General features: G+C 40.6%; 1 protein-coding gene across 3 annotated transcripts in view; it reads left to right on the top strand.

Moving 5' to 3' along the window:
• zbtb44 (zinc finger and BTB domain containing 44) overlaps positions 1–22,814 on the top strand; it is a 25,472-nt gene extending 2,658 nt beyond the window's left edge. For 2 of the 3 annotated variants that reach the window (XM_077565182.1, XM_077565183.1), the window contains exons 2-6: positions 7,432–8,531; positions 8,885–8,969; positions 9,779–9,930; positions 13,538–13,838; positions 19,027–22,814. In XM_077565182.1, coding sequence (XP_077421308.1) covers positions 7,469–8,531; positions 8,885–8,969; positions 9,779–9,930; positions 13,538–13,838; positions 19,027–19,447 — 2,022 coding nt within the window. In that variant the 5' untranslated portion in view covers positions 7,432–7,468 and the 3' untranslated portion in view covers positions 19,448–22,814. The remainder of the gene's footprint in view (positions 1–7,431; positions 8,532–8,884; positions 8,970–9,778; positions 9,931–13,537; positions 13,839–19,026) is intronic. The other variant, XM_077565184.1, reaches the window with a different exon arrangement.
• Positions 22,815–26,625: the final 3,811 nt, after the last annotated feature.

Genomic DNA, 26,625 nt, shown 5'->3' with positions numbered 1-26,625 from the left:
GTCCACATGTCTCACAGGCAGCTGCTCAGCATCCTGTAGTGCACTGGCCTCCACATGAGCCTGGCTTGCCTCGATTGTAGTTACATAACCTGGCATTCTGTCCTCGACACTCCATTCACGATCACCCACCCTCTCTTTTCCTTAGAGCGTATTAATGTTGCTGTTTAGCTTTCCACAATACACTTTTAGCTTGTCTCTAAAATTTATAAAGTTCTCTTACTTGTGAATGCTGAGGTATTGCAATACAGCAAATTTTATTTTATTTAAAGTCCATGTTAAAATGGAAATTTGACATTTGACCCACCAGGTAGAAGTGTGTTTTTAAAAATATTGCCAAGTTTGAATGATTGAAAAAAAAAAATTAACTATAGAAAATGAGGCTTCAAAATTGCCAAGAATCAAGCCATTCTCTCCGCTCTCAGATACTGGTGGCACGTCCTTTGAATGTGCTGAACCCACGCTCCACTCAACTACCACTTATATGACGAGGAATAATGGATGCTACATTGTCTAGCGTCTTTCATATGCCCTCACCATAATTTCATGTTTGAGCTGCAAAAATATATCTGCTTAAAGCCTCTAGTGGCTGGAATGTATCCCACCGTGTTACCACAGGGTTTTCCCACACATCGACAAGGTGCTCTAAGTGGCCACGCCAGCTGGGATAGCACAGCCTCGAGTCGACCCGATAGAGAATAACTGGTTGGAGGCACCTGCTGCAAAAAATGAATGAATGTTCCAGGTTTCAACTGCTGCTGTCATACAACTTTGATTAACCACCCTGGCGATGTTATAAGCAGTCCATTGAAGTCAATGAAGGTGCTATTTGCTGAGTTGTTTAACACATCTAGATTTAAATACCATAAAATAAAATGTCTGTTCCAATAGTTTTGTTCACTTGAAAATTGGGTGGGTTCAAACAGAAGGTGCTCGCTCTGTCATGAGTTGTTGTGAAGTTGCTTAAAACAGTAGTCTTAACATTATGTGTATTTTAAAGAATATCCTGTATATATTTTTGTGTTTTATTATTATCAACTGTCGTTTAGAGGCGCCGCTCAACTTTCTCTAATGTTTTGTATTTTTCCATGACGTATGAAACGAAACTGAAACTTAACTGTAATAAAAGCGACGAGGTGGCCGGGGGAGGAGAGAGAGTCGGAAGGAGCCGAGCGTGAGTTAAGGTCTCGCGCCTCCTCTCCTCTCCCAGCCGCGGTTGCAATAAAACAAAGCAACAGCTTCTGCCTCCTTTTTCCTTGGTGCACGGTCAGTAACTAAGGGGATCTGTAATATCAGACCCAACATTTAATTGGTGCCGAAACCTGGGACCTGCATCTGGACGGACGACCGCCGCCGAACCGAAGACACCGAGAATCTGTCGACAGCGTCTCCCCTTGCGTGACGGGTCTCGTCGCTCCGGCCTCGGCCGTTCGCCCGGACACCGGGTCCTGCGAACCAGACCGGCACAGAGGACTAACAGGTATTATGCTGTTTAATTATCACGATTTACACAGAAGTTTGAAAAAAGGAACACTAAATATACTGAAGAAGTAAGAGAAAAATAGAAAAGTGGGGAGTAAAAGAGAAGCGCTTGGGCGTTGGCCCGTGAAGAAGAGAAAAAAAACCCATGGTATACATGATCCGGGCATCAAAGGGATCACGGTTTTATTAGATGAGATCCAAAATACTTTTATTGACTAGTTTTTAACTTGTTAAAAAAAAGTGTCGTTTTCGGGTGCCCGGGTAGAGGAAATTAAACGTTGCCGTAAATACGTAATAATTTACACCTCCCCACTCATTGGTTACCAAAATATCTGTGTTCAATATAACAAAGATTTATTAGGTCAGAACAGAACTGACTGCGATTAAAATTAATCGCCTAAAACACAAATCATGGTTTTAAATTAGAAAGTGGTGCACCACAGAAAAGACTAAGTGTGTGTGTTTGTGTGTGAGTTTTTGTGTGTGTGTGGTTGTGTGCGTGTGTCTTTGTGTGGGTGTGTACTTTGTGCGAGTTTATGAGATAAGGAAAAAAGGGAGTAACTGCTGCCCGCTCGGCAATAGATACAATGGGCCAGTCATTGAGAAAAGAAATAGAACAACACCAGGATGTTAAATTTATTGCAAGCTTTGACGCTAATGCGTGCAAGTATCTGGAATCCTGGGTGACCAAGTATGATTTTAACCCGTCTTTGAGAGATGTCAGGAACAAAGAGGAAGTTAAGAAAAGTTTAGTGGAGAAAAGAGCAAAGAAGATTAAAAAGGGAAAGAATGTAGAAAAATTGGAAGCACAACTACGTGCTGTTGAAGTGTGGATAAAACAGTGTAAAATGAGGGCAGAAAGCATTTTGGAAAGTGAGAAAAGAAAAAAGGAAAAGACAGAAAGAAAAATGTATCAGATGAAGATAAGACCAACGGAAGAAACCGGCGCCAGACGAAGAGACAACGGAAATGCACCGGCTGAAGTGCGACAGCAAAATGATCCAGAAGAGGAAGTAAACGTCAACCAACAGCGGGAACCGCCTACCCCGTCTACCTCCTCCCCAAATTCCACCTCCACGAGTTTTGGGGACGGAGCCTCCCCTCCTATTGGAAGCCGTACAAGATCAAACAAACCAACAGCAGACGTCCTGGCTGCAACAACAAAATTATACCCAGACATTCAGCAGGTGGCAGCATATCCCATGGTAGCTGTAGCCAACCCAGCTTATGGAATGCCAAATCCTGGTCAACCTGCTCATCCACAGACCTTGCTGCTCTATCGCCCATGGACCGAAGAAGAAAAAGTAGCCGCATGCGCATCAGTTCCTCCCATTGAAGACAACGTTGAAAAATGGGCAGCTGCAATTAGAGAACTACATGGATCCTATCACCTCAATGGCAATGAATTACTAAGCGTCCTACGTCTGACCGCAGGACATCGAGTTGGAAGATTCCAAGGAGCCTTTGCTCCAGCCAACCAACGAGGCCAAGTCTACCAACCAGGCCAAGAACTAGACAACGCCCTAAATACTCTTTTAGAAAGAGCCATCGCAGTGTTCAAGAAACCACCTGATTTAACTAAAGTCCGCCAATGCCGCCAAGAACCTGAAGAAAGCGCACAAAAATATGTGGACCGCCTCCAAGACGTAACAGGCAGGATGGATGGCAGCCACAGTAATCTTTCCAGATTACATATATGCATTAACCACATATGAAGGCTTTGGCATTCCCTTCCACATTTCACTGGCAAAACCAACAGGCTGGAGATGGAAAGACATAGGATCAAAAATAAGAGATGTAACATGGTCCGAACAACGACTTCCGTGGACCCCATGTCAAGATGGAAGATTTAAACGCATCATGTCATCAGGAAACGTGGTCTGGAGGAAAAAACTAAACTGGGTGACAACATTTGTCCCCAGCACCCACCTAAGTACATGACATCCGGAGGAAACCACGATCCTGGCACTAAAAGACGCCATGGATCAAATACCACCTCAGCTGTGGTCAGCGTCAAAAACCGATGTGGGCCTAATGACCACAGCCACAGAAGTAACAATTGAACCAAGAACAAACTATCGCCCACGAATCAATCAATACCCACTCAAACCTGATGCCAAAGAAGGAATCACACCAGTAATCATGAACATGGTAAAAGCTGGAGTGCTCATAGAAGCCCCCAAGGTAACTTGTAACACTCCAATCTTTCCAGTAAAGAAAGCAGACACCACGACCTGGCGAATGGTCCACGACTTAAGAGCCGTAAATCAGGCAGTAAAACAGAGAGCCCCCTGCGTCCCCGACCCCCACACTCTACTCAATGCGCTGAAGCCAGAACAGAAATGGTTCACAGTAATTGATCTAAGCAACGCCTTCTTTTCCATCCCATTGCACGAGTCTGCCCGTCATTGGTTTGGTTTCACCTTTAATCAAAAGAAGTACACCTATACGAGACTACCCCAAGGCTATGCAGAGAGCCCCACCATTTTCTCTCAAGAAATCAACAACTGTCTGAGCCTCCATGAACACAGTGAAACCACTCAAATCTTGATTTACGTAGATGACATTCTCATCGCCAGTCCAACCAAAGAAGAAAATCAAGAAGAAGCAGTGAAACTGTGTCAACACCTGGCAAAGACAGGAAACATAGCCTCACTGACCAAACTACAGTGGACTCAGACCGAAGTAGTTTTCTTAGGTCACATCATATCGGCAGAAGGAAGAAAACTAACCCCTGATCGGAAACAAGCTATCCTTGATGCCCCCAAACCAAAGACCAAAAGACAGATGATGGCCTTCCTAGGCCTAGTGAACTTTTGCCGTCTATGGGTTCTGGACATCGCCGAAATAACGCAACCACTGGTGGATTTAATTTACCAAGAAGACATCGCCCTGGCCGATCCCATCACATGGACGAAAATAGCTAATGACAAGTTCAATCAGATAAAACAGACCATCACAAGCACAGGCCCTTTGGGCCTACCCGACTACAAGAAACTGTTTACCCAAACAGTGGACTGCAAAGACGGATTCATGACATCCGTCCTACTCCAACAACATGGTACACAAATGCGACCAGTGGCCTACTACTCAAAGAAACTTGATGCTGTCGCCAGAGCCCTGCCCCAGTGTGTCCAAGCAGTGTGTGCCGCAGCAATGGCTGTCCAAGCATCCGCCGAATTGGTGTTGTTCCATCCCACCACTCTACTAGTAACACACTCAGTAGATGTTCTTTTGACTCAAACAAAGATGTCATTTCTCTCACCAGCAAGACATCTTGGCCTAACAGCTGTACTGTTGTCCCAACCCCATCTTACCATCAAGAGATGCAGCACTCTCAATCCTGCAAGTCTCCTCCCAGTGGAGACAGATGGGACACCACACAGTTGCACAGAAGCCACCGAGGAAATCTGCAAACCAAGAAGAGATTTGTTAGACACACCCTTACAAGAAGGAGAAGCAGTGTTTGTAGATGGTTCCTCAAGCAAAGATGAACTAGGCAACACCAACACAGGCTATGCAGTGGTCACACAACAAAAGACACTGAAGAGCGGACGATTAATAGGAAATCTGTCAGCACAAGCAGCAGAACTCATCGCGCTAACAGAAGCATGTAAATTATTCAAAGACAAAGCAGTAACAATTTGGACCGACAGCCAATATGCCCACTCGACATTGCACATCTTTGCCGCCATGTGGGCTCGACGAGGAATGAAAACATCAACAGGAAAACCTGTTCAACACGCCAAATTACTCACTGACCTTTTGGCCGCTGTACTGCTACCCTCCAAAATAGCAGTATGCAAATGCAAAGCTCACACCTCAGCAAAAGACGCCGTTTCTGTAGGAAATGCAAAAGCAGATTTGGCAGCCAAGCAAGCAGGCCAAGACAAAACAAAGATCGTCATGCTCGCCAACCACAAAGAAACACAACAACACAACAACATTCCAAAACAAGTACTAATTGACATGCAAAACAACGCTCCAGACAAAGAAAAAACACTATGGAAAATGATGAACATTGAACTCACCCCAGAAGGCCTCTACCACAAAGAAGACCGACCAGTCATCCCCCGCAGTCTGTTCCACGCAGTAGCCACATTGAGTCATGGCAAGTCCCATGTCTCAACAGGAGGGATGGTATCTATGGTAGAACAGACAATGACAATACCACAGGGCTTACAAACCTATTTTAAAACTTTTTGTAGGTCATGTATGGTGTGTTGTCGTCACAATGCTCAGGGAAACTTAAGACCACAGAGAGGGAAATGCCCAGTGGGCTCCTACCCATTTGAAGTTTTACACATGGACTTTATTGAACTACACAAAAGTGGTCAGCACAAGTACTGTTTAGTGTTAGTAGACTCACTAACTAAATGGGTTGAACTTGTTCCTTCAAAACATCCAAACGCCCTCACAGTAGCTAAAGCTATTTGTAAACACATAATACCAGAACATGGCATTCCACGAGTCTTGTGGAGTGATAACGGTAGCCATTTTGTAAATACCATCGTTGACAATATGGCCATCCATTTAAAATCAGCCATGGTCAGACAAAACAGGAGAGGCAGATCCACTGACTAAATGGTTATGTGACTTGTTTAAAGAACGGACTGTGTCAAGAGCAAATGATCTGCCCTCTACCTCTCTTCCTCCTGCACAGGAAACGGTGACCCCGGGTGACCTGGTGTTGGTGAAGGTGATAAAAAGGAAAACATGGTCGAGCCCACGCTGGGACGGCCCATTCGTTGTTCTCCTGACCACACCCACCGCTCTCAAAATCGCTGAGAGAGAGACGTGGATCCACCAGAGTCACTGCAAAAAGGTCACCGAACTCAGATAAGGGATTACCCCCTGATTCTTGTCAAAAAAGAAGAAGAACAAAGGAGAAGATGACCCTTTTTCAGACATTGTTTGGACTTTGATCATTATAATGTTTATCTTATTATGTGTTATTTGTTCTTGCTGTATTGTCCCAATGTCTAAGAGATTAGTCGCCCGTATGTTCGTGGCCCAGATGTATCAATATAACTTACTACGCGTAGAGGATTATGTTGACACTGTGGAGACCGACACAAAAGTGTGACCCTCATCTTATTGTGTTTTCCTAACTTCAAATCCAGTTCCATTCTCAGACCAAGAGGTTCTCGTCACCGTGCGGTGGGGGAGTTATGGAATTTTTCCCTTTAAGTTAAGGGTTTTCGCCATTTCCTGAGAATGGTTCAAATGTTGTGAATCTATTAATGAAGTAATACTGAGAAAACTTAATTGTTTTAGTATTTACTGATATCCTTTTAAATCCACAACAGGAGGGAATGTGAAGTTGCTTAAAACAGTAGTCTTAACATTATGTGTATTTTAAAGAATATCCTGTATATATTTTTGTGTTTTATTATTATCAACTGTCGTTTAGAGGCGCCGCTCAACTTTCTCTAATGTTTTGTATTTTTCCATGACGTATGAAACGAAACTGAAACTTAACTGTAATAAAAGCGACGAGGTGGCCGGGGGAGGAGAGAGAGTCGGAAGGAGCCGAGCGTGAGTTAAGGTCTCGCGCCTCCTCTCCTCTCCCAGCCGCGGTTGCAATAAAACAAAGCAACAGCTTCTGCCTCCTTTTTCCTTGGTGCACGGTCAGTAACTAAGGGGATCTGTAATATCAGACCCAACAGTTGTTTAACACATCTAGACTTAAATACCGTAAAATAAAAGCTGGAATTCTGAACTTTTTATCCTTTTTTTTTTTTTTTAATACTGACACATGTTACCGGCATCACTATACTGTATAAGTAATACATGCGGCTTACCGGACTGTGTGGCCATTCGACTTTAAGGTTGTTACTGGCATGCGGCTCATAAATTTAACAAGCAAGTGACATAAAGAATCTAATATAATTCTGGAAAGTAGTAACCCTCTATAAAATTGTGTACTAAATACTTTGTTTGTTTTCGTAGGACACATTTTCCTCTACATGTTCAGAAGCTGAGTAACATGGGAGTCAAAACCTTTACCCATTGCTCGACATCCCACAGCCAGGAGATGCTCGAGAAGCTCAACACTTTGCGTAACCAAGGTCACTTGTGTGATGTTACCATCAGGGTGCAAGACAAACATTTCCTGGCCCATAAAGTGGTTTTGGCTTGCTGCAGTGAATTCTTCCGTTCCAAACTGTTGGGTCGGCCCGAGGAGGAGGACAAGTTTGTGTTGGACCTTCACCATGTGACAGTTAGTGGCTTTGCTCCTTTGCTGGAATACGCCTACACATCTACGCTCTCCATCAGCACAGAAAATATTATCGATGTCCTTGCAGCTGCGAGTTACATGCAGATGTTTGCTGTAGCAAGTACGTGTTCAGAGTTCATGAAGTCCAGTATTCTATGGAGTCCAAGTAGCAACAGCAACAACACACTTCCAGCAGGCAAACCCCTTGAATCAGCACCTGAGAGTGCCTCTTCAAACTGTGCCCTAACGCCACTTGATGGCAGCGTGTCACCTGTGTCATCTGACTGTAGTGTGATAGAGAGAAACGTTCCCGTTTGCCGTGAATCTCGCCGGAAACGCAAGAGTTTTGTAACGATGGCTTCCCCTGAGAGTCCACTCAAATGTACTACACAGATGGTCACTACCTCCCCACAAGTCCCCAATCCGTCCCCTTCGTTTTCAGACAGCACAGCGCATCCTGTGGAATCCTCCCTGGCCTTTCCCTGGACATTCCCATTCGGCATTGATAGGAGATTCCACTCGGACAAATCAAAGCTCCCAGAGAGCCCCCGGTGCCAGGAGCAGGCGGCAACAGTTACTTCTGAAGTGGCGGTTGGTCGTCGACTAAGTGACTTTTTGACGTGTGAAAGCTCCAAGGCAGTGTCACCACCTGTGCCAGCTGAGGAAGATGATGTGAGGGTGAAAGTGGAGCGCCTCAGTGACGAGGAGGTCCAAGAGGCATCCTCCCACCCTGTCAGTGCCTCCCAGAGCTCACTCAGTGATCAACAGACGGTGCCAGGAAGTGAGCAGGTTCAGGAGGATCTCCTCATCAGTCCACAATCATCATCCATAGGTGAGATAGTTCTGTTAGAAAATAATACTTTGTGGCTCATGTGTTTTAGTTTTGTTAAAATGCTTCTGCACTCTACTGACTTCAATGTCTAAGCAGGTATCTCTTTTCCCTCGTGATTATTTAATGGAAACTGTTCAGGAATTCAGGTTTTGGTAGTTAAAAAAATGTTTTCACACTTTCCCCACTGAAGGATTTTCAACAAATTATTTCCAAAATGTGCGCACTTTCAACCCCCATCTTCTTTGATTGTCACGCTTCTTATGGATTTAAAGATACTTTTTGGAGAGAAATGAACAATATAAATTGAGAAGATCACCTATGATGAGTCGTTTCAGTGTTTTTTTCTATTTCAGGATCAATGGATGAGGGAGTGTCAGAGGGCTTGCCGTCAATTCAAAGTACCTCTAATGCTGGAGGACATGCAGAGGATGACGAAAGGTATCGCAATTTGTTTAGACTTTTAGCAAAGCAAGTCATTAGCCGAATAGACAATGCCATACGGCGTAAAACCCCAAAGTGGTTGTCACACACCTGTTTAAGTAATGAATTTAAATGTTCTATCAATGGCAATCATATGGTGCTTGGGCCTGATGTTGGTAATTTTGCAGATAAGTGCAGGAGAGGGAGAGTTTCGCCTTTGTGGGAGAGGTCAAAGCTGACTTCAATCATGGCCAGTGAAAGCGACTTCTTTCATTTCTTTTAAATGTGGCGTGTTATTCGTGCACTGCATTCTCAACATCGCGCAAGCACATCTCCGCTGTGAAGTGGGTACTTGGAGTACCACCACCCTACCATAGCTGTTCTGCCCAGTGGGATAATTAAAAATATAAAATACAAGGATACAGAGGATTTGATGCTCTTTGTTCACATAGGAATTAAATAGGTTGACTTTCTGCCACAAAATAGTCACTCCACCAGGCACATCTCCAAGACACTGCCCGCCCAGCTTGGCAGAGTCCGGTCTGCCAAATTGGCGAAATCACTGTAGTCTAGTGCCTTTGTGCCACGGCACAGCTGCGCTGTCTATGAAAATAGAGCCCTATCCTTATATGTTTTTAAATTGCAGTAAGAATCTGAACATATTTTCACGTCTGCTCCAACTAGCAACTAACTAAGAGATCCAAGAGCTGTACGAAATAATAATAATGTTTGTTACAGACTGAAATTGTCAAAGACGCATTGTTTAACTATATGTAATTCGTTATTTTGGAAGCTGAATCTGTTCTTCCTCTTTTTTGTTGTTTCAGATTAGAAGGTATTCAATATCCATACCACCTCTATATTGGCCCGTCAGCCCGGCCTGGCACCAATGGCCCGGACAGGCCCTTTCAGTGTCCAACTTGTGGAGTTCGATTCACACGCATTCAAAACCTGAAACAGCACATGCTCATACACTCCGGTAGGTAATGATGCAAACATGACATCATGATAGTTTCAGAGAAAAATTCTGTGTCGTGTAAAATATCAGGACGAGGTGTTACCCTCAAATTGTTGTTGCATGTGGCTGCCCATGCCAGTGATTAAAATATCCAAAATAAGTGGAAATCTGAAACATACAATTTATTAACATAAAGTCTGGTATTTTTGGACTTTGTAAAAGACATTAAGCCTATGAATTCCTCCATCCATACATTTACTTCCGCTTATCCGGTTGGGTCACAGGGGCTGCAGCGGGATGCCCAGACCTTCCTCTCTCCAGCCATTTGTCCACCTCTTCCGGGGGGATCCCGAGGTGTTTGCTGGTCAGCTAGGTGGCATAGTCTCTCCGCCGTGCCCTGGGTCTTCTCCGTGGCCTCCTCACGGTGGGACATGCCTGGAATACCTCATCAGTGAAGTGTCCAGGAGGCATCAGAATCAGATGCCCAAGCCACCTCATCTGGCTCCTCCCAACACAGAGGAGCAGCGGCTCCACTGAGTCCCTTCCAGATGACTGATCTTCTCATTCTAACTCTAAGGGACAGCCCGGACACCCTGCGGAGGAAACTCATTTCGGCGGCTTGTTGCAATCCGTGATCTTGTTCTTTCAGTCATGACCCACAGCTCGTGACCATACAGTCCTGCTTGCTGTTATTGGCACCCCTTTCTTTTTTGCATGATCCCGACAATATCTTCAGAAATAAATGGAAATGTACCAAATTTATATCATCAGGACCTTTTAATTGGATGTGTAAAGTAATTCAACAAAGGAAATTGTTTTTCAACTTACATAATGTAATTCCAAAGAAGAAATAGAAAACACAGCATGTGCAGCAATAATGGAACCCCTCTTTGATATTTGGTTGCACACCCTTTGGCATTGAGGACAGCTTCCAAACATTTCTTGTACCCATCTCTAAACTTCTTGCACTTCTCTGCTGGTATTTCCCCCCCACTCTTACTTTGCAAATTGTTTAAGCTCTTGAATGTTTTCAGTTTTTTTTTCTCAATGGCACATTTCAGCTCATAACAAAGATTTTTTAATCGGCTTGAGACCAGGAATCATTGCTGGCCATTTTAAAACAGTATTTTTTTCCTTTTTAACCATTCCTGTGTGCTTTTGGATGTGTACTTTGGGTGTTTGTCTTGCTGGAGCACCAATGACCTTCGACTCAAACCAAGTTGTCCAACACTTGGTAGGACATGTCCCCCTAGAATGTGTTGATAATTCTCTGATTTCATGATTCCTGTGATACAATCAAGGCCTCCAGTATCACATACAGCAAAGCAGCCCCACAGAAATATGGATCGTCCACCATGCTTAACTGTCGGGAGGGTGTTCTTTTCATTGGAAGCTTCATTGTGCTGTTTGTAAACAAACTGTTGGCGCGCATTGCCAAAAAGTAAACTAAACTAAACTAAAAAAAAAAATTTTTCATCCGACCACAGAACATTTTCCCAAAAGAATTGTTTTTTTTCCAGGTACTCCTTGGCAAAGGTTAGCCATTCTTTTTCACGTCTGTCTCAGGAATGATCTTCGCCAATGAAGCCCCATTTTTGGTTCAGTGTGTGGCGTATGGTACTGTTACAGGTTGGCTTGCAGGTCTTTTGGATGTTTAATGTGGTGTTTTTTCCACCATTCGCACCAACCATCCAAGACTTCTGTCATCAATTTCTCTCTTCCCTCAACGTCCATGGATGTTCTTGACATTTCCATCCTTGTCAAACTTCTTAACAGCATTACGCATTGCCGAAACAGGGCTACCAAAATCTTTGGAGATGACTCTATACGATTTGGAGGTCTTGTGTTTGTGAATAATCGCACTGCTGATGTCCTCAGACAGCTCCTTTGTTTTCACGATTTTGACACATTTGGACGTGCTGATTCCTGCCAAATGTTACAGATCACTTGTATTTTGTTATGTAGATCACTAAATGCCAACTAGGCACGGGCAAATTACCGGTTTGACGGTTGATATCATGGATTTAAAATGTTGAGGTCTCAATTACCATGAATAGTAGCTGTCACAGGTAATGAGCTCATATTTTTCTTTTTTGAGGGGTCTAAGCAGGGCACACTATGATTGGCTGCTTGTAGAGTTAAGGGCATCTGAAGTTAATTGTCTCCTATACAGATGCCTTTTTTCTCTGATTAATGTCCATTTCCCTAAAAAAAGGCTTCTTGTTTGCACAATATGAGTATCCGACAGTTTTTTTTAAAAAATAGCTCAGCAGTGATGGGATTCTGTGACTTACTAAGACAAATAACAGCAGAAAAATGTTGACATCCTTTGAGGAGCAGTTCTACTAATCAATGACTATTTGAGGAGCAACGTTTAAATTTTGAGGAGCTTTTTTTTTTTGCAGGTTACTCCAAGGGACCTGAACAGTTTTACTAAACAACCAAAATCTGACTGTATAATGAATGCACATTGGTTTCCTTTTTTATACAATCAAAAGTTTTCATTTCTTAAATTCACATTGTGAATAGTAGCAAACTGGATTTTCTTGTCTAGAACAATTTTCAGTGTGGCAATTTCAAACACAAATACTTGTATACATTTTAAATTAATATTTTTGAATGGGTTATCTGGTCTGACCAAATCTAAATTGGCTTAAAAAACAAAACAAAAAAACTATAGTGTAATTTTAAGGGCAGATCTCAAAATCAAAACTCTTGTGAAAGCAAAATTATTGATATTATATTCAATATACTATATTAATTTACTTTTAACATTGTGTACGCAGTAACGTAAATAATTTCTCGTTTTTGGTCTTGTGTAGATGTCAAGCATTATGATCCTGAACAGACACTTATTAAACTGCCTTCTATTTTGCTCTTCAAAGTTGGATACGCTTTGTTTTAATGCAGTTATAGCTAGACTTAATGTGAAAAGTAATTAATTCCGGTGTTAAATTATTACGTTTCTCAGTCTTAATCATTAGATTAGCAATTAGCATGGCTTCTCCGTCTTCTGTTAATTATGTCTCCTCATCCCTTGGTGAGAACTATACTTGTCAGGAGTGTATCTTCTTCGCCACCATGGAGGTGATTGTTACTGGCTTGGGAGTGATTCCGCAATGTAATTGGCCGCACTAATTAGCCAGCCGAAGCACATTTGTAAATATCTGATGTTGTCTAAGTGCTGACCTTTCCTCAACTTCCCATGTGTAGGTGACATAAGCACATTATGGGACTGGTTTGCCAAATTGGCAAACATGCAGCGAGCCTGCCTGAGAATGAGGAAATGCCTGCATTAACGCCACGATGCACGCATATGCGCTTTCAATGGAAAAGAGTCTTGCATTTCATAGAATTTCTGTATTTTGACCATGTGCATCAATCAGTCATGACAACTTTTCTGTCTTTCATCCATTCCAAATATTACATTTAATATGTACAGTTGTCAACACTTTCTTGTCGTTATTCTTTAATTATGCACCTCACCTCTTAGTACAAAATTGTGATATGATTCATTAAAAGGACTGTTTATGTACTTGTTATTGGAATCATCCAATGTAAATAGATTCAGATTCAGTTCATTTCTGTCAATGAAAACACTAATTGTTGATTTTCTTTGTTCCACTAGGCATTAAGCCTTTCCAGTGTGACCGCTGTGGGAAAAAGTTCACACGGGCCTACTCCCTTAAGATGCATCGGCTGAAGCACGAAGGTAAACGCTGTTTCCGGTGCCAGATTTGTAGTGCCACATTCACGTCCTTCGGTGAATATAAGCACCACATGAGGGTCTCCCGACACATAATCCGCAAGCCGCGGATTTATGAGTGCAAAACGTGCGGCGCCATGTTCACCAACTCTGGCAATTTAATTGTACACCTGAGGAGTCTGAACCATGAGGCATCTGAACTAGCAAACTACTTCCAGAGCAGGTGAGGAGTCCAGGGGCACTGACCCCATCATTCACTCAGATCACATCAGGGTCAGACAATATTTCTATCATTGATTCAGTATATCACATAAATGTACTTTAACTCTGTTTTCTTATTTGATTCTTATAGAGTACATATGTATACATGTTTTTGAGGTGTTGCGTTTAATCAGAAGTGTGACTTATTTATTTAGTTGGGTTTGCTGTCAAAAGTCCATCAAATTAAATGGACTAGAGTGAGTTTCGCGACGACCACAATGACAACAGCCAAAAATTTCAAGTAAAAGCGATGATTCTCAAAGTGTGGTACGAGTACTACTAGAGCTACAGTGGGGATCGAAAGTTTGGCTCCCCAGGTAAAATGTATTATTGTTATGCATAAACAAGCCAAGGCGAGACGGAAAAACATTTCCAAAAGGCACCAAATTACAGACGAGACATTCATATAACAAAAGTTAGATCCCCCCCATAATTTACACTTTCAAAATAACAGAAAATGAAATAATGGGGTCTGCAGAAGAGTTTGGGCACCCTGCAGAGTTTTAGCATGCATCCCCCCCTCCATTTTATAATGACGTCAGTGATGTCAGACTGATCTGACCTTGCCCCAACAATCAGTAGACTATAAGAAGACATAGACTATATTCTTTGTTTGGAATGTTATTAAGAAATGGCAGTCATCAGGGACAGTGGAAGTTAAACAGAACAACTTGCAGGATTGTGAGAAAAGCAAGTCAAAACCCACGTTTGACTGCACGATTCCTCCAGAAAGATCTAGCATTAGAGCAATAGAGTTGTGCTACACTATTCCACTATAAAGAGATACTTGTACAAATGTGGACTTCATAGAAGAGAGTCTACGTCCTCACCACAAAAATCAGTGTTTTAATTCATAAATAAACATACAGGCAAGCCTGGTGCATTTTGGAAACAAGTTCTACAGATCGATAAGGTTAAAATACAACTTTTTTTCCTCTCTTGGCTTGTTTATGCACAATAATACCACTTTTTACCTGGGGTACCCGAACATTTGATCCCAACTATATGCAGGCTTCCTCTAGTGTCGTAGTGTAAGAATCACTGAATTAAATGTTCAAACTGCGCGTAATGTTCAAGTGCAGTGTTGATGTGCAAACTGCATTAAAGGTACAGTGGCTAGCAAAAATATCAAATTAACTTTTTAGTAATAAAATCTCTGCTTTGTTTTTGATGAACACTTGGTTCTGATGATGGTACTTGAGGCAGTTGCACACTGAGCGATGCGGCGGAACTCCACTCAGCACTCACATAGCGTGCGAGGTTCTGCCACAAAGTTTCACGAGTGGCCGGCCACTGGCTTTGCGGCGATACAAAATTTGAATCGCAGGTGTAGCATGTGGGAACGTCCCAAGTTACAGACAATCAAAACACACAGATGCTTTCAGTCCAAAAAAAACCAACACAGGTTCACGGCTTAAAGTATTCCGGCACCTTGCCGGATCTCCGGCTTTTGTTTATGATTCAGTACAGTATATATATTAAATAAAGACAATAAAAACTTGCAACACTTCATTTCCTCCTCCAAGTTGACCGTTATTTCATAGTGATCTTGAACACAGCATCCAAGCTGGCGGTTGCTTTACTAGAATGATATCAGAAAAATGGAGAGTAAATTCATGTAGCCAGTGGACGACGTCCTAATTGTCAACTGTCTTAAAAACAAAAAGCACTGGGCTTGGATAGAAGAAAGGGGTGGAGATGACAAGCCTTCAGGGAGCTGCTGCCAGAAACTAAGAAAGCCAGGCACTTCTTTCTGTATGTTGTGCTTGAAGAAGCTGGTGTATGCAACTAGTGGCAAAACATTTACGACACCACAAAGGATACACCGGCCATGAAGTAGTAGTTCACACTCTCCAACATACAAAACGTTTGCCAGGAGAAACAACCACACTTGACGTAGCGATAGCCCCGATGACAGTTCAATTGAAAATAGGTGTGCGCTTGTTCATTGTGGAAAATTATTTCTAATTTACAATTACACAACAGCTCGTAGAAATGTGACGAAACGTTCCAACGACATGAACACACATCCATGGCATAGCACCAGCGTCCAAGAAATTTCTGATAAGCTAAAAGATGTGCTGTATGAATTCTCTGAATGTTGATGAGGCAACCAACCAAAACATGAAAAAATATTGAATGTTGTGGTTTTCTTTTTGGTGATGTTTCACATGTTCTTATATCATTAGGGGAGAGTGGGGTAATTTGTGCCAAGGGGCAAGTAGTTCCACCAATGTTTTTTAGAAAATCATAGAAGAAGTTGGTCATGTGACCACATCCAGAGACATCCATTTCGCTCATCCGGTAAAAAAAGAGACACATGGCTTGAGAGGTAAGCACATACAAGTTCAAAAATAACGTTTTTGCCCTCCAAAGTAAGATTTTCACAGCCTAAAAAAAAGTTTTTTTTTTAGGCTGTGTTTGAACAATTATAGACAACTTTGAAAACGATTCCTACATGTTTTAGTGATTTAGTAAGCTACATCATGAGTCTATATGGTTGGCATGATGCTGGCTCAAAACAGCTGGGGATGCATTTTTTCAAAATGGTGGGCTTGGGATAATTTGTGCCAAAGGACCTGGGTTAAGCTGTGCCAATGGCCCTATATGATTATTTACTCTATACTACTTTATTGTATTTCATTGTTGTTGTAAACTGTATTCTTACATTTGATCACTAAAAGTATATGCCATTCTTAATTTTTGACCAAATTTAATTATGCCGCCAGACAAAAAGAAGACTGACAGGCTTTCAACTCCTCTTGAGGAGTTGGAAAGAGCAGTGAAAGAGGGGAAGACCATACGTCAGGTTGGAAAGGAAATAAAAATCTGCAGGACGGCCATAAAAATAATATAGGGAGCACTCACCAAGTGACATATCCGGTTGTTCTGCTCACTTGGGTTATGTATCTTCAGAAATGATTTTTCCCTTGCCAAAATCCACAGAAAGAAAACACCAAATTGTTAAAAAAAAGAAAGTGAAAACAAGAATTGTGACTGACACACCTGAGAAAATGGCATCGGAGAAAGCTCACAAAGAAAGAGAAGATGAAAAGGCTGAACAGGAAAAGAATGAGAAGAAAAAGCCTCTAAAACCTGCAGATCAAAGTTTTGTATTGAATTTGTCTTCCTTTTATAAAGCATTATTGTTTATCGCATCATCGAGATTAAAATGATATTTTTTTACTTCAGTTATCAATGGCACAATTTACCCCACTGAATTCTAACCTACCCTGCACTGGGGGCAAGTTGTGCCACAAAACCACTTTTTTTTTCTAAAGCTATATTTCAAAAATAGTTTATTGAAGATCCAAAGTGATTGCCCCCAGGAATTCACAACATCCTAAACTATATGAACATATTTTAGTTGGATGCATTCCTGTAATCCTCTTGCGTAAAATACACAAATTTGGCACTACTTACCCCACTCCCCCTTAGTACCTTTTACTTTCTAAAATTTACATTTAAAATGTAGGTCACCTTGTACTCTGCCAAGCACATTGAAATAAATTGGACGCCAGTCGCTTTTTTTCCCCCTTTCTTCTTCTCGGCGAGCAGTTACGCACATAGAAGGGGGGTTAGATGAAAGAGACAATTGCAGCAACTGTACAACGCATAGGTGCTATTGTGGACTAGCTGACCTCATGGTCAACACGAGTAAACCACAGGTCTGTTCTAAAAATAGCTCCCCTATGATGAGATACTGTGACTTGTCAAGAAGAGTTAAAATGGAAGAAGAGTGTTAACATTTATTTATTTATTTATACTTGGTACACTTTCTTAATGTACCAAATACAGGTATTTTTTGTTTTTGTGTAAATAGATTTGTGATCATTGGGGAAAATACTGTTTTTATTTACTACATTTTAGTGCTGTAATTTTAATACCATGATGCCACTATATATTTGCTGATGGTTTTTCATACCTCAGAATTTAATATCGGCCCATGCCTACACACATGAAGGACAAAGAGTTTGCATACTCTGTCATATGACCTTCATTGACTTGTAAAATGCTCACCTTCCACAGAGCCTCAGACAGAACAAACTTGAGATATAGATGTCATATGTTGTAGTCTAGCTCGCTGGATTCAGTTTTGCATCACAATTTAAAGAGGAAGTCAACCCAAAAATGTTTTTGACAATTATATGTTCTATGCAGCCCCACTAGTCTAAATATGATTTCGGGTTAATATTGCCTTAGTGGATTATAGATAGATAGGTAGGCTAGCTAGGTAAAATGGATTGATAAATGGATAGGTAGGTAGGTTAAGCAGTAAAATCCGTTTTTATCTTGGGGTGTGACCATTTTGCCACTTGCTGTTGACTGAAGATGACATCAGTAGTCAGGTTTCCATCTAATTGTTTCAAATTTTTTAAGCGAATTTACTGAAAATGCGCAAAACAAACATGTGACTTAGCCCATTTCCATCTGTTCTTCTTTTGCGAATATTGAGAAGGGGACTCCGCCACCTATACTGTACACCATAGAGATGTGATCCACCAGTAATTTAAAAGAAGAAGACCAGGAAACGACTGGCCGTGTGATGACATTGTATGAGTTTTCTTTTGTAATTCTTAATAAACTGTAGTGTTTCTTTGCTGTTTTCAATCTAAAATAGCATTAATATTCGCTTCCTTAATTCAAATTTCTGTTTCGTCGTTCCCCCCAAACAAACCTTACTTTATCATCCAACATTGCTTTGGGACTACAAACGTCTGTGTGACGTAATATCCAGTCAAAACGTGCGACGTGTATCCAGTCATGTGAGCGGTTATTCGCAAAACCTGTTTTCATAGCCAAAATTAGCATTTTCCTTTTTTTGATACGCTTCAAAATCCACTCCCTCTAAGCGTAAAAATTTCTCTTTTTTTTTGCGAATTTTGGGCCTTTTTTTGAATTTCTAGCATTTCGATTCAGTTTTATTTTTGCATTTCATAAAAATGGGTAGATGGAAAACCAATTATTGTTGCTCAGGTCTCTGGTAACAACCAATCACAGGTGAGCACTGATTAGTTGCCTGAGCCCTGAGCAACATTGATGTCATCTTCAGTCATTAGCAAGTGGCAAAATGGCAATTGCTTTTTATCATATTAAAAGTGTCAGGGTAGAAGTGATAGGGCTGTGTTTTTTCTCTCTCTTCCAAATAGTGATTTCCTCGTGCCCGACTACCTGAGCCATGTTCAGGAGGAGGAGGAGGAGGAGGAGGTGCTGGGAGTCCAATATGAATTGGAAGAATCCCAACATCACCCTGCCTATGCGGGCAGCACCCCCACATCCACTACCACTGCCGCCTCCTCCTCCTCCTCAATCCAGACGCCAGTCATCTCCCAGGTGTCCTCCTCGACCCAGAATTGTGAGAGCTCGCCTGGCTTCCTTTCACCTGATTCCATGGATCCCCTGGAAGCTCCCGCCTCCTTCAAGATGCATGCTGGCGGCACTATTGCCCTGGCAGAGGAGACCAAGATGGACAACAGAGAAGGCTGCAGTTCACCCGAGGTGTTTGACCAAGAGCACTATCGGGGCCAGAATATCCCGGCCAAGGAGTTGGCTTCTATCACCATTGAGTGATTCCAGTCTTCTTTTTGTCCTTTTTGGACTACTTTGTAGTCGTGTCCAATGGGAAAATCTGCGGAATATTGATGCCAAAAAGATAAAGTGGACACGGTCACATTTCAAAACATCACTGACATAAGTAACGTAAGTTTTCTCAAGACTTTGGTTACCCTGGTGATGGTTTTCCACCATAAAATGAGCAAGGTAAGGTCCTTTTCCCCCTTTTTTTTTGTATTAACACATTGAGAAGGTTTTGAAACAAGGGTTAGTTATCCCATTTGCACTGCCATTGGAGGTATGTGAAATTCAAGCCTTGTCCTTTTGGAAAGTGCCTGAGAAAAAGATGAAGCGCACTTGAGTTTGCCAGCATCAACAAATCAAGGCTTCACAAACTGAGCTTTTCTTTTTTTAATTTTCCTTTACAATTATAATGTCAGTTTTTATGGGCACACACCTGTCGCAACAGGCACTTAAATGTCAATATTGTCTATTGCAGTATCTTAATGTAGTTTCCCGCCTGAATGCAGTAAACTGTATGCCGACTGTTGTGAAAAATGATGTCAGGTGTGTGTTTGTACACATGCTTTAAATAGAATGCATAAAGTGACAGTTTTTCATGATTTTTCTGCAACCATTTTTTTCTGATTTATTTGATTTTATTTTTAAGCCAACGTTACTATCCCTGGCAAGTACTGAACAATATTTTCGCTCAATTACAGAGTTGTGGTCTAAAGTTGTGGATTGCCTCACATGTCCATCTGGCTTTGTTTGGAAAATGGCAAGAAAAAGTCAACTTTGAAGGCGATCGTATGACTTGATGGTCTGTCACATCTATTTTGCATTAGTCAGATCAATAGGTTGGCAATCAGGAGGAGAAAGCACTTTTGTTTCTCGCTGCTTTTCTATTATGTATTAAGAAACGGCATTCTCTTATGTTTTGAGTCTAACTTAAACAAACAAAAACAAAACGGTCATACCAAAATAAAAAAAAAAATGTAAATGCTGGTTAGAATCACAAGTGTGAAAAGTGAAGCAGCAAAGATTTCAATGACTGTAGAGGGTGATACCTTCATATTTCAAGTCATGCCAAGATTTTCAAACAGCTTCAGTGTTATATTGTCAAACAAGTGCTAACAAATCGCAATGTAGCATTTCATGCCGGTTGCGATCCGGCTTGTTAGTGTTATTTGATCATAAAATGTAATTTCCTTTGAATATTGTCTTTCTTCCCGTTTGCTGATGCCCTTTTGTCACTTTTCACACATTGTTTCTTATTACTAAATCCAAATGCAATAGCAACACTTTTGGGTTCACATTTTCCCCTTTTAATGTCCCCCAAAAAAGAGAAATGAACAGCTGGAACACATAAATGTGTGATCTTTATTTGTAAAGTGACTAGTTGCATAACAGTCATGCAAAGCATATTGCATGGCAGTTGGAAGTTTGTTACAACATGAGTATTGTCGTTTCCAAAATGTTGTCCCTGCGTGATGATCCCAAAACACACGTGTTCTTTCCTGTGGCCACTTTTTCAATCAGAGCAAAGCTGCTTGGTATTTTGTGATGAGATTACTTGACAGATGTTATGCCGTAGTTGTTTATTTTTATTTTTTTATTTTTGAGGGGGTGGGGAGAGAGAAACCTCACGTCCTTGCAACTCTGTTTCAAGATGTTGCTGATGCTGATGAAGGTAATGACACACATCCACACGTTCTTTTTATCCACTAGTTGAATGCTACTGACTGGCTAACTATATTTAACCTCTGTAGACTTTGCAGCTGCCACATTAGATTTAAATAGTAGGATGTAAACGTTTTCTTATTTTCTTTTTTTCATGTAGAAGAGTTGATTGTTGAGATGAACATTATGCGATTATGTAACTGTTACTCAAATTCAGTGAGTACTGTCTTAAGATTTTGTCACACCGTGCCATTGTGTCAGCCACATTTTTGAAGTTGTGCCATTTGACTTTTTGTCTGCCGAAAAATCAAGCTTTCACCCATAGGACCAAATGTTCTCTTATCTCATTTGAGGATTTGCCATGGCAATCAGTACTTGCACAGAAAATAAGATAATCATTAAAAGCAGTACATGGAGTTTATTGAAGGGGTTCTGCTGTCTTGCCCTTAAAAAAAGAGAGAAAAGAAGAAAAAAACTGTACAATGTTGTGCAACCAAGAGGTTAGCCTTAGTAAATGGACCTATTTACTCTAGTTGCACATTATCAAACAAAAAGTTTTTCTCTATTTTTTTCATCAAATGCTCTTTATTTGTTGTGTCTGTGGTGTCTGTATTTTTTTTTTAAACTTGTGTGTATGTGTGAGTGTGTTTTTTAAATATATGTGTATACAATGGAAATGCTGCTGTTTGCTGAAAAGTGCCCCAACTATTTTTGTGAACTAATGTGTGCAATAAATGGACAGGTGTTGTTTTTGAAAGTCCAAATTATGTTTCTGGAATGCTGAATTATGTATGTATTAAAAAAAAGAAGAAGAAGAAGAATGTATCATTTATTTTTTAGAAAAAGAAACCATTTGATGTGTGAAACAAGGTGTTGGTTTGGTTCTGCCCCGTTGGGTTCATCTCTGAAGTTGCATGTTTCTGCTATGTGAAGTTGAGAGCACTTCATGTTTAGTTGTCAGTGAATTCTGTCGAGCATAATGTGTTGATCTTACAGCCTATTTTGGGATCTGTTGCTGTAGCATGACCTTTCTTTCCCGTATATTCAACCCGTTTATGTGCAATGTTTTAACTATCTCTTGATTATATACAAGATATGCCTTTACAGTGTACACTTGGTGTTGTATACCTGTTTTATACCAGTCTATGCTTTATTTAAAGGTATGACTTACGTATAAATAAAATATATATATATATATATTGGTGAATTTTATATCATGGTCACTGTTTGATGGCATCTTTCTTGTTAAATGTGAATAGAACCGTTTCAGTTTTTGAGTATGTCGGGGTAGTCTTCATTCTGTGACTGTCTGCAGTATGTGTATAGTAGATGACAATATGCAGTATATATACAGTACATAGTATGTTGCATAATTCTTTATACTGTAGGTTACTTGATTACAACCTGCTTTCTGACAAATTTATTTTGTGTCTTTGATACTGTACTTAGTTTTGAGAAACTGTCTAAAACATCCCGGCTAGTGATGTAAACTGCACATTAGGCAGAACTGATGTTGTGGTGTGTCTGAGTTTGTTTTGCAGCTGGCTCTTATAAAACTGACAATACCACTTTGTGTTTTAAGGTTTGTGGTTGTACCGATTCTAAATTTGCTGGTGTTCTAGCTCTGCAGTCCTGTTATTAAAAAAGGGTGTTTTTTTGTAAATGCATAACATGCAAATAAAAAGACAACTAATTCCATGTATGGAGTTTGTTTTTGCCCTTCAAAATAAGGAAGTAAGTTTTGGGTGAGCAAATGTGAATTGGAATTTAATCTCAATACAGTAAATGTTCCTTTGCAATAGATGGCACAGAAACAATGAATTCTGCAAAAAGGTGACTGGCAGATCCGAGATTGTGGAGAATGCATTTGTGCGTGTGTTTTGTTTTAAACTAAAATAAATGGTTGGATGAACCTTTTAAGAAATTTACGACAGGCTTTCTCAGTCTGCCTCTTTGAGATCACCTAAACAAAGCTCACTATAAATTTGATTTTATACTCTGGATTAAACTTGTCATGACGCGGCCCCCTGCTTCTAATGGAATCTTTAAAAGACAGATGAAAATTGAACTAGCCTACATAGAAACGTCTGAAATATTGCTGCTTTAAGCCAACATTTGCGTCATCAAAAATTAATGTACAACTTTTTTTGTTTAAAAGGGCATTGACGTCATAGTCAAGATTTATAGCCCTCAAAAATCTCTCCCAGGAGCCGACATTACCAGTGGCCTGAGGCCACGTGAAGTTCACTGATAGATGAAGTCAACATGATTTTTTTAAATATCTAATATTCAATATTTTGAATTTTAGCCATTTAAATTGATAACTCACCTGTGTTCTTTTTACCTCCGCTGTGCACACTTGATTTGCGCTCCATTCACTGACACATTGAACGCTACGTCTACACACTTGACTACAGCTGCCTACATATTTAATAATACATTTCATTAAGTATTGTTTTAAGTTACAATGTCTATTGGGGAGTGGAGACTGGATATTTTTTCAGCGGAAGACTTGATCGCCCACTGGCGCTACATACCGTATTTTCATAACTATACGGCGCACTTAAAAGTCTTACATTTTCTCAAAAATGGACGGTGCGCCTAATAGTGAGGTGCGCCTTTTGTGTGCACCGAGTTCCAAAATCTGTAAATGTTGTTGTGCGACTCCGGTAAGCGCTGACAGTCAAGCGGAGCAGTGCCGACATATCGCTTATACAGGAAATCCAGCCCTGGTTGAGGACTAGCAGACATGAGAACCTGAAAAACTCCTGCCAGTCCTCAAGCAGGGCCGGGTTTCCTGTATATAAGATGCAGTAGGACTTCATGGTGCTCACTGCTTTCACTTTATTGAACTGCTAGAGCGAGTTACGCCACAATTTGTGAATAAATTGTGCATGCATGCTTGGGCTAAATGTGTCTACTTGCAAGCGTGTTTTGGGTTGGACTCCGTCAACAAGTAACTTGCAAAATTCTGCACATTTTAAAAATTGTAAAACAGAACTTGACCCCAGTCTCCACAAATATATGCACTATTATTAAATTTATTGCTGCTTAATATTGACATGGACATTGTGACTGGAATTCCCCCAGTACAGTTAAATTGCACGTTTATAAATATTAGTGGCGTTGAAGGAACTTTTAAATTATCTAAAAATTAACGCACTAATTTTGACACCCCTAACAACACACACACACACATATATATATATATATATATATATATATATATATATATATATATATATATATATATATATATATACTGCTGTTCAAAGTTTGTGAACCCTGCAGGCATAGTCAGATTTTTTGTATAAAATATTAAAATAACCTTATTGAATGTTTAGTCCTACCCCACTCTACAATGCTGACATTGAAAATAATGGACTTGAACAAAAAGAACGATAACATTGTCATTCATTCTTGAGCAAAAGTTGTTCTCAAATTTGAAAACTCAAATTTTATGGGTGCAAAAGTATGTGAACCTCTCACTTAATCAGACATTGCACCTCCTTTTGCAATAAAAACTTCATCCAAACACTTTCTTTAGTGACTTATCAGCCTTTCACATCTACTTTGGAAGAATGTTTGCCACTCTTCCTTGCAAAATGCAACCAATTGAGAGAGGTTGGATGGCCGTCTAGCATAAACTGCCCGCTTCACGTCCCGCCTCAGTATTTTGAAAGAATTTAAGTCAGGATTTTGACTGGACACATCCAGAACATGAATCTAGTTGTTCTTCAGCAATTCATCGGTTGTATTGCTGGAATGGTTTGGATTATTGTCATGTTGCATGATCCATCTTCTACCAAGCTGTAAGTTTCGCAAAGAACGGCTTCAGGTTATGTTCCAAGATTTCACAATATTCCTCTGAATTCATGATTCCCTGGACTATGTGTAGTTGTCCAGTTCCTGAGGATGAAAAGCCAGCCCAGAATTTAACATCCTCACCCCCATGCTTCAGTCTAGGGTGAAGGTTCTTTTGCTGGTATGCAGTGTTGACTTTTCACCAAACATGACAAACAGTTCAATTTTGGACTCATCTGTCCACAGAAGGGACAAGCTTCAAGTTTGTCCAGGTACTTTCTGGCAAAGTTGAGATGGGCAGCTTTGATCTTTTTTGTGAGCAGAGAGAGGCTTCTACCTCGCAAGCCTTCTATGAAAGCCTTGTCGATGAACGTTTCTTCTGATTGTTGAAGCATGCACGTGTCCCCGATGCAGCAAAAGAGGTCTGCAAATGCCTCGATGTGATGTACGAGTTGGCTTTTTACCTGAATTATCATTTTTCTTGTGGTTCTTGCTGATATTTCAGAAGGTCGTCCACTTCTAGGCAGGATTGTAGTAATTTTCAGTGTTCTCTATTTGCAGATGATCTGCTTCACAGTGGAATGATGAAGCTCAATTTTTTTTAGATGACTTTATAGCTTTCCCCAAACAGATGTGCTGTCACTACCCACTTCCCAAGGTCCCCTGAGATTTCTCTTCCTCTCAGCTTGACTGACCTGTATGGGTTCACCAGGGTAAGACTAAAGTGACGTAGTTTTGTCTCTGTTTCAGTCAGTGATGCACAATTTCTTTGCTAAACCTCTGTCTCATTTCATTAGTCCATTTCAGTGGTTAGTTTAGATAGCTACCAATTTGTCCTACCTGATCCTACTTGACTGCTTGTTTTAAGCAATGCATCTCAGGGTTCACTTACTTTTGCACCTACATGAATTGACCAAAACCTCTTTTAAATTAAGTTTTGACTACACAATTGATTTAAAAAAAAAAAAAAAAAAAAGAGAGAGAAGAACAATAGATTGAATTGATAAACCCACCTCTGTTATTTAGTATAAAATGTAATGGTTCAGATTGAGCAACAAAAATCCTCTCAGTATTCCCCTTTTTTATTTTTTAAAGTTGTCCAGAAAAACGTGCTCTTTTAGAAACGGTGACATGTAAGAATTAAAAATCCATCATTTGTACTTGCTCACAATAATAAAATTACTTAGCATGACTTGTTATGAACAATTGGGAACACAGGGAACACAAAGCACCCTGAAATAATGTAAAATGTATTCATCATGAGGCAAAAATAAAGTGTATGTTATAAAACAAATTACAATATTTAGTGAACAATGCATGAACAAAAACTGGTTAGACTTATTGTGTGTGTCTATTATGATATTGTTTGGTTTTGTGCTGAATCTTAAACTATTTGTCCCCATTCTTGTGTCTTTATTTACCGATACTTAAAAATCATGAACTTAACTAGAGCATGTAATAATAATAATAAAAATGTATCAGATTTATATAGTGCTTTTCTAAACACTCAAAGACACTTTTCAATGGACTGGATACGTTATTCATGCACTCATATTAACACTGTGGTGGCGGTAAGCTACTTAAGTAGCCACAGCTGCCCTGGGGCAGGCTGACGGAAGCGTGGCTGCCAGTGTGCACTTACGGCCCCTCCGACCACCAACAAACATTCGCACCTTCCATATACCAGTGTGAATAGCATTGTAACAATG

Source organism: Vanacampus margaritifer, chromosome 5, assembly GCF_051991255.1.
Source record: "Vanacampus margaritifer isolate UIUO_Vmar chromosome 5, RoL_Vmar_1.0, whole genome shotgun sequence".
In the NCBI taxonomy this organism is placed as follows: domain Eukaryota; kingdom Metazoa; phylum Chordata; class Actinopteri; order Syngnathiformes; family Syngnathidae; genus Vanacampus; species Vanacampus margaritifer.
This window is presented reverse-complemented; position numbering and strand designations above follow the sequence as displayed.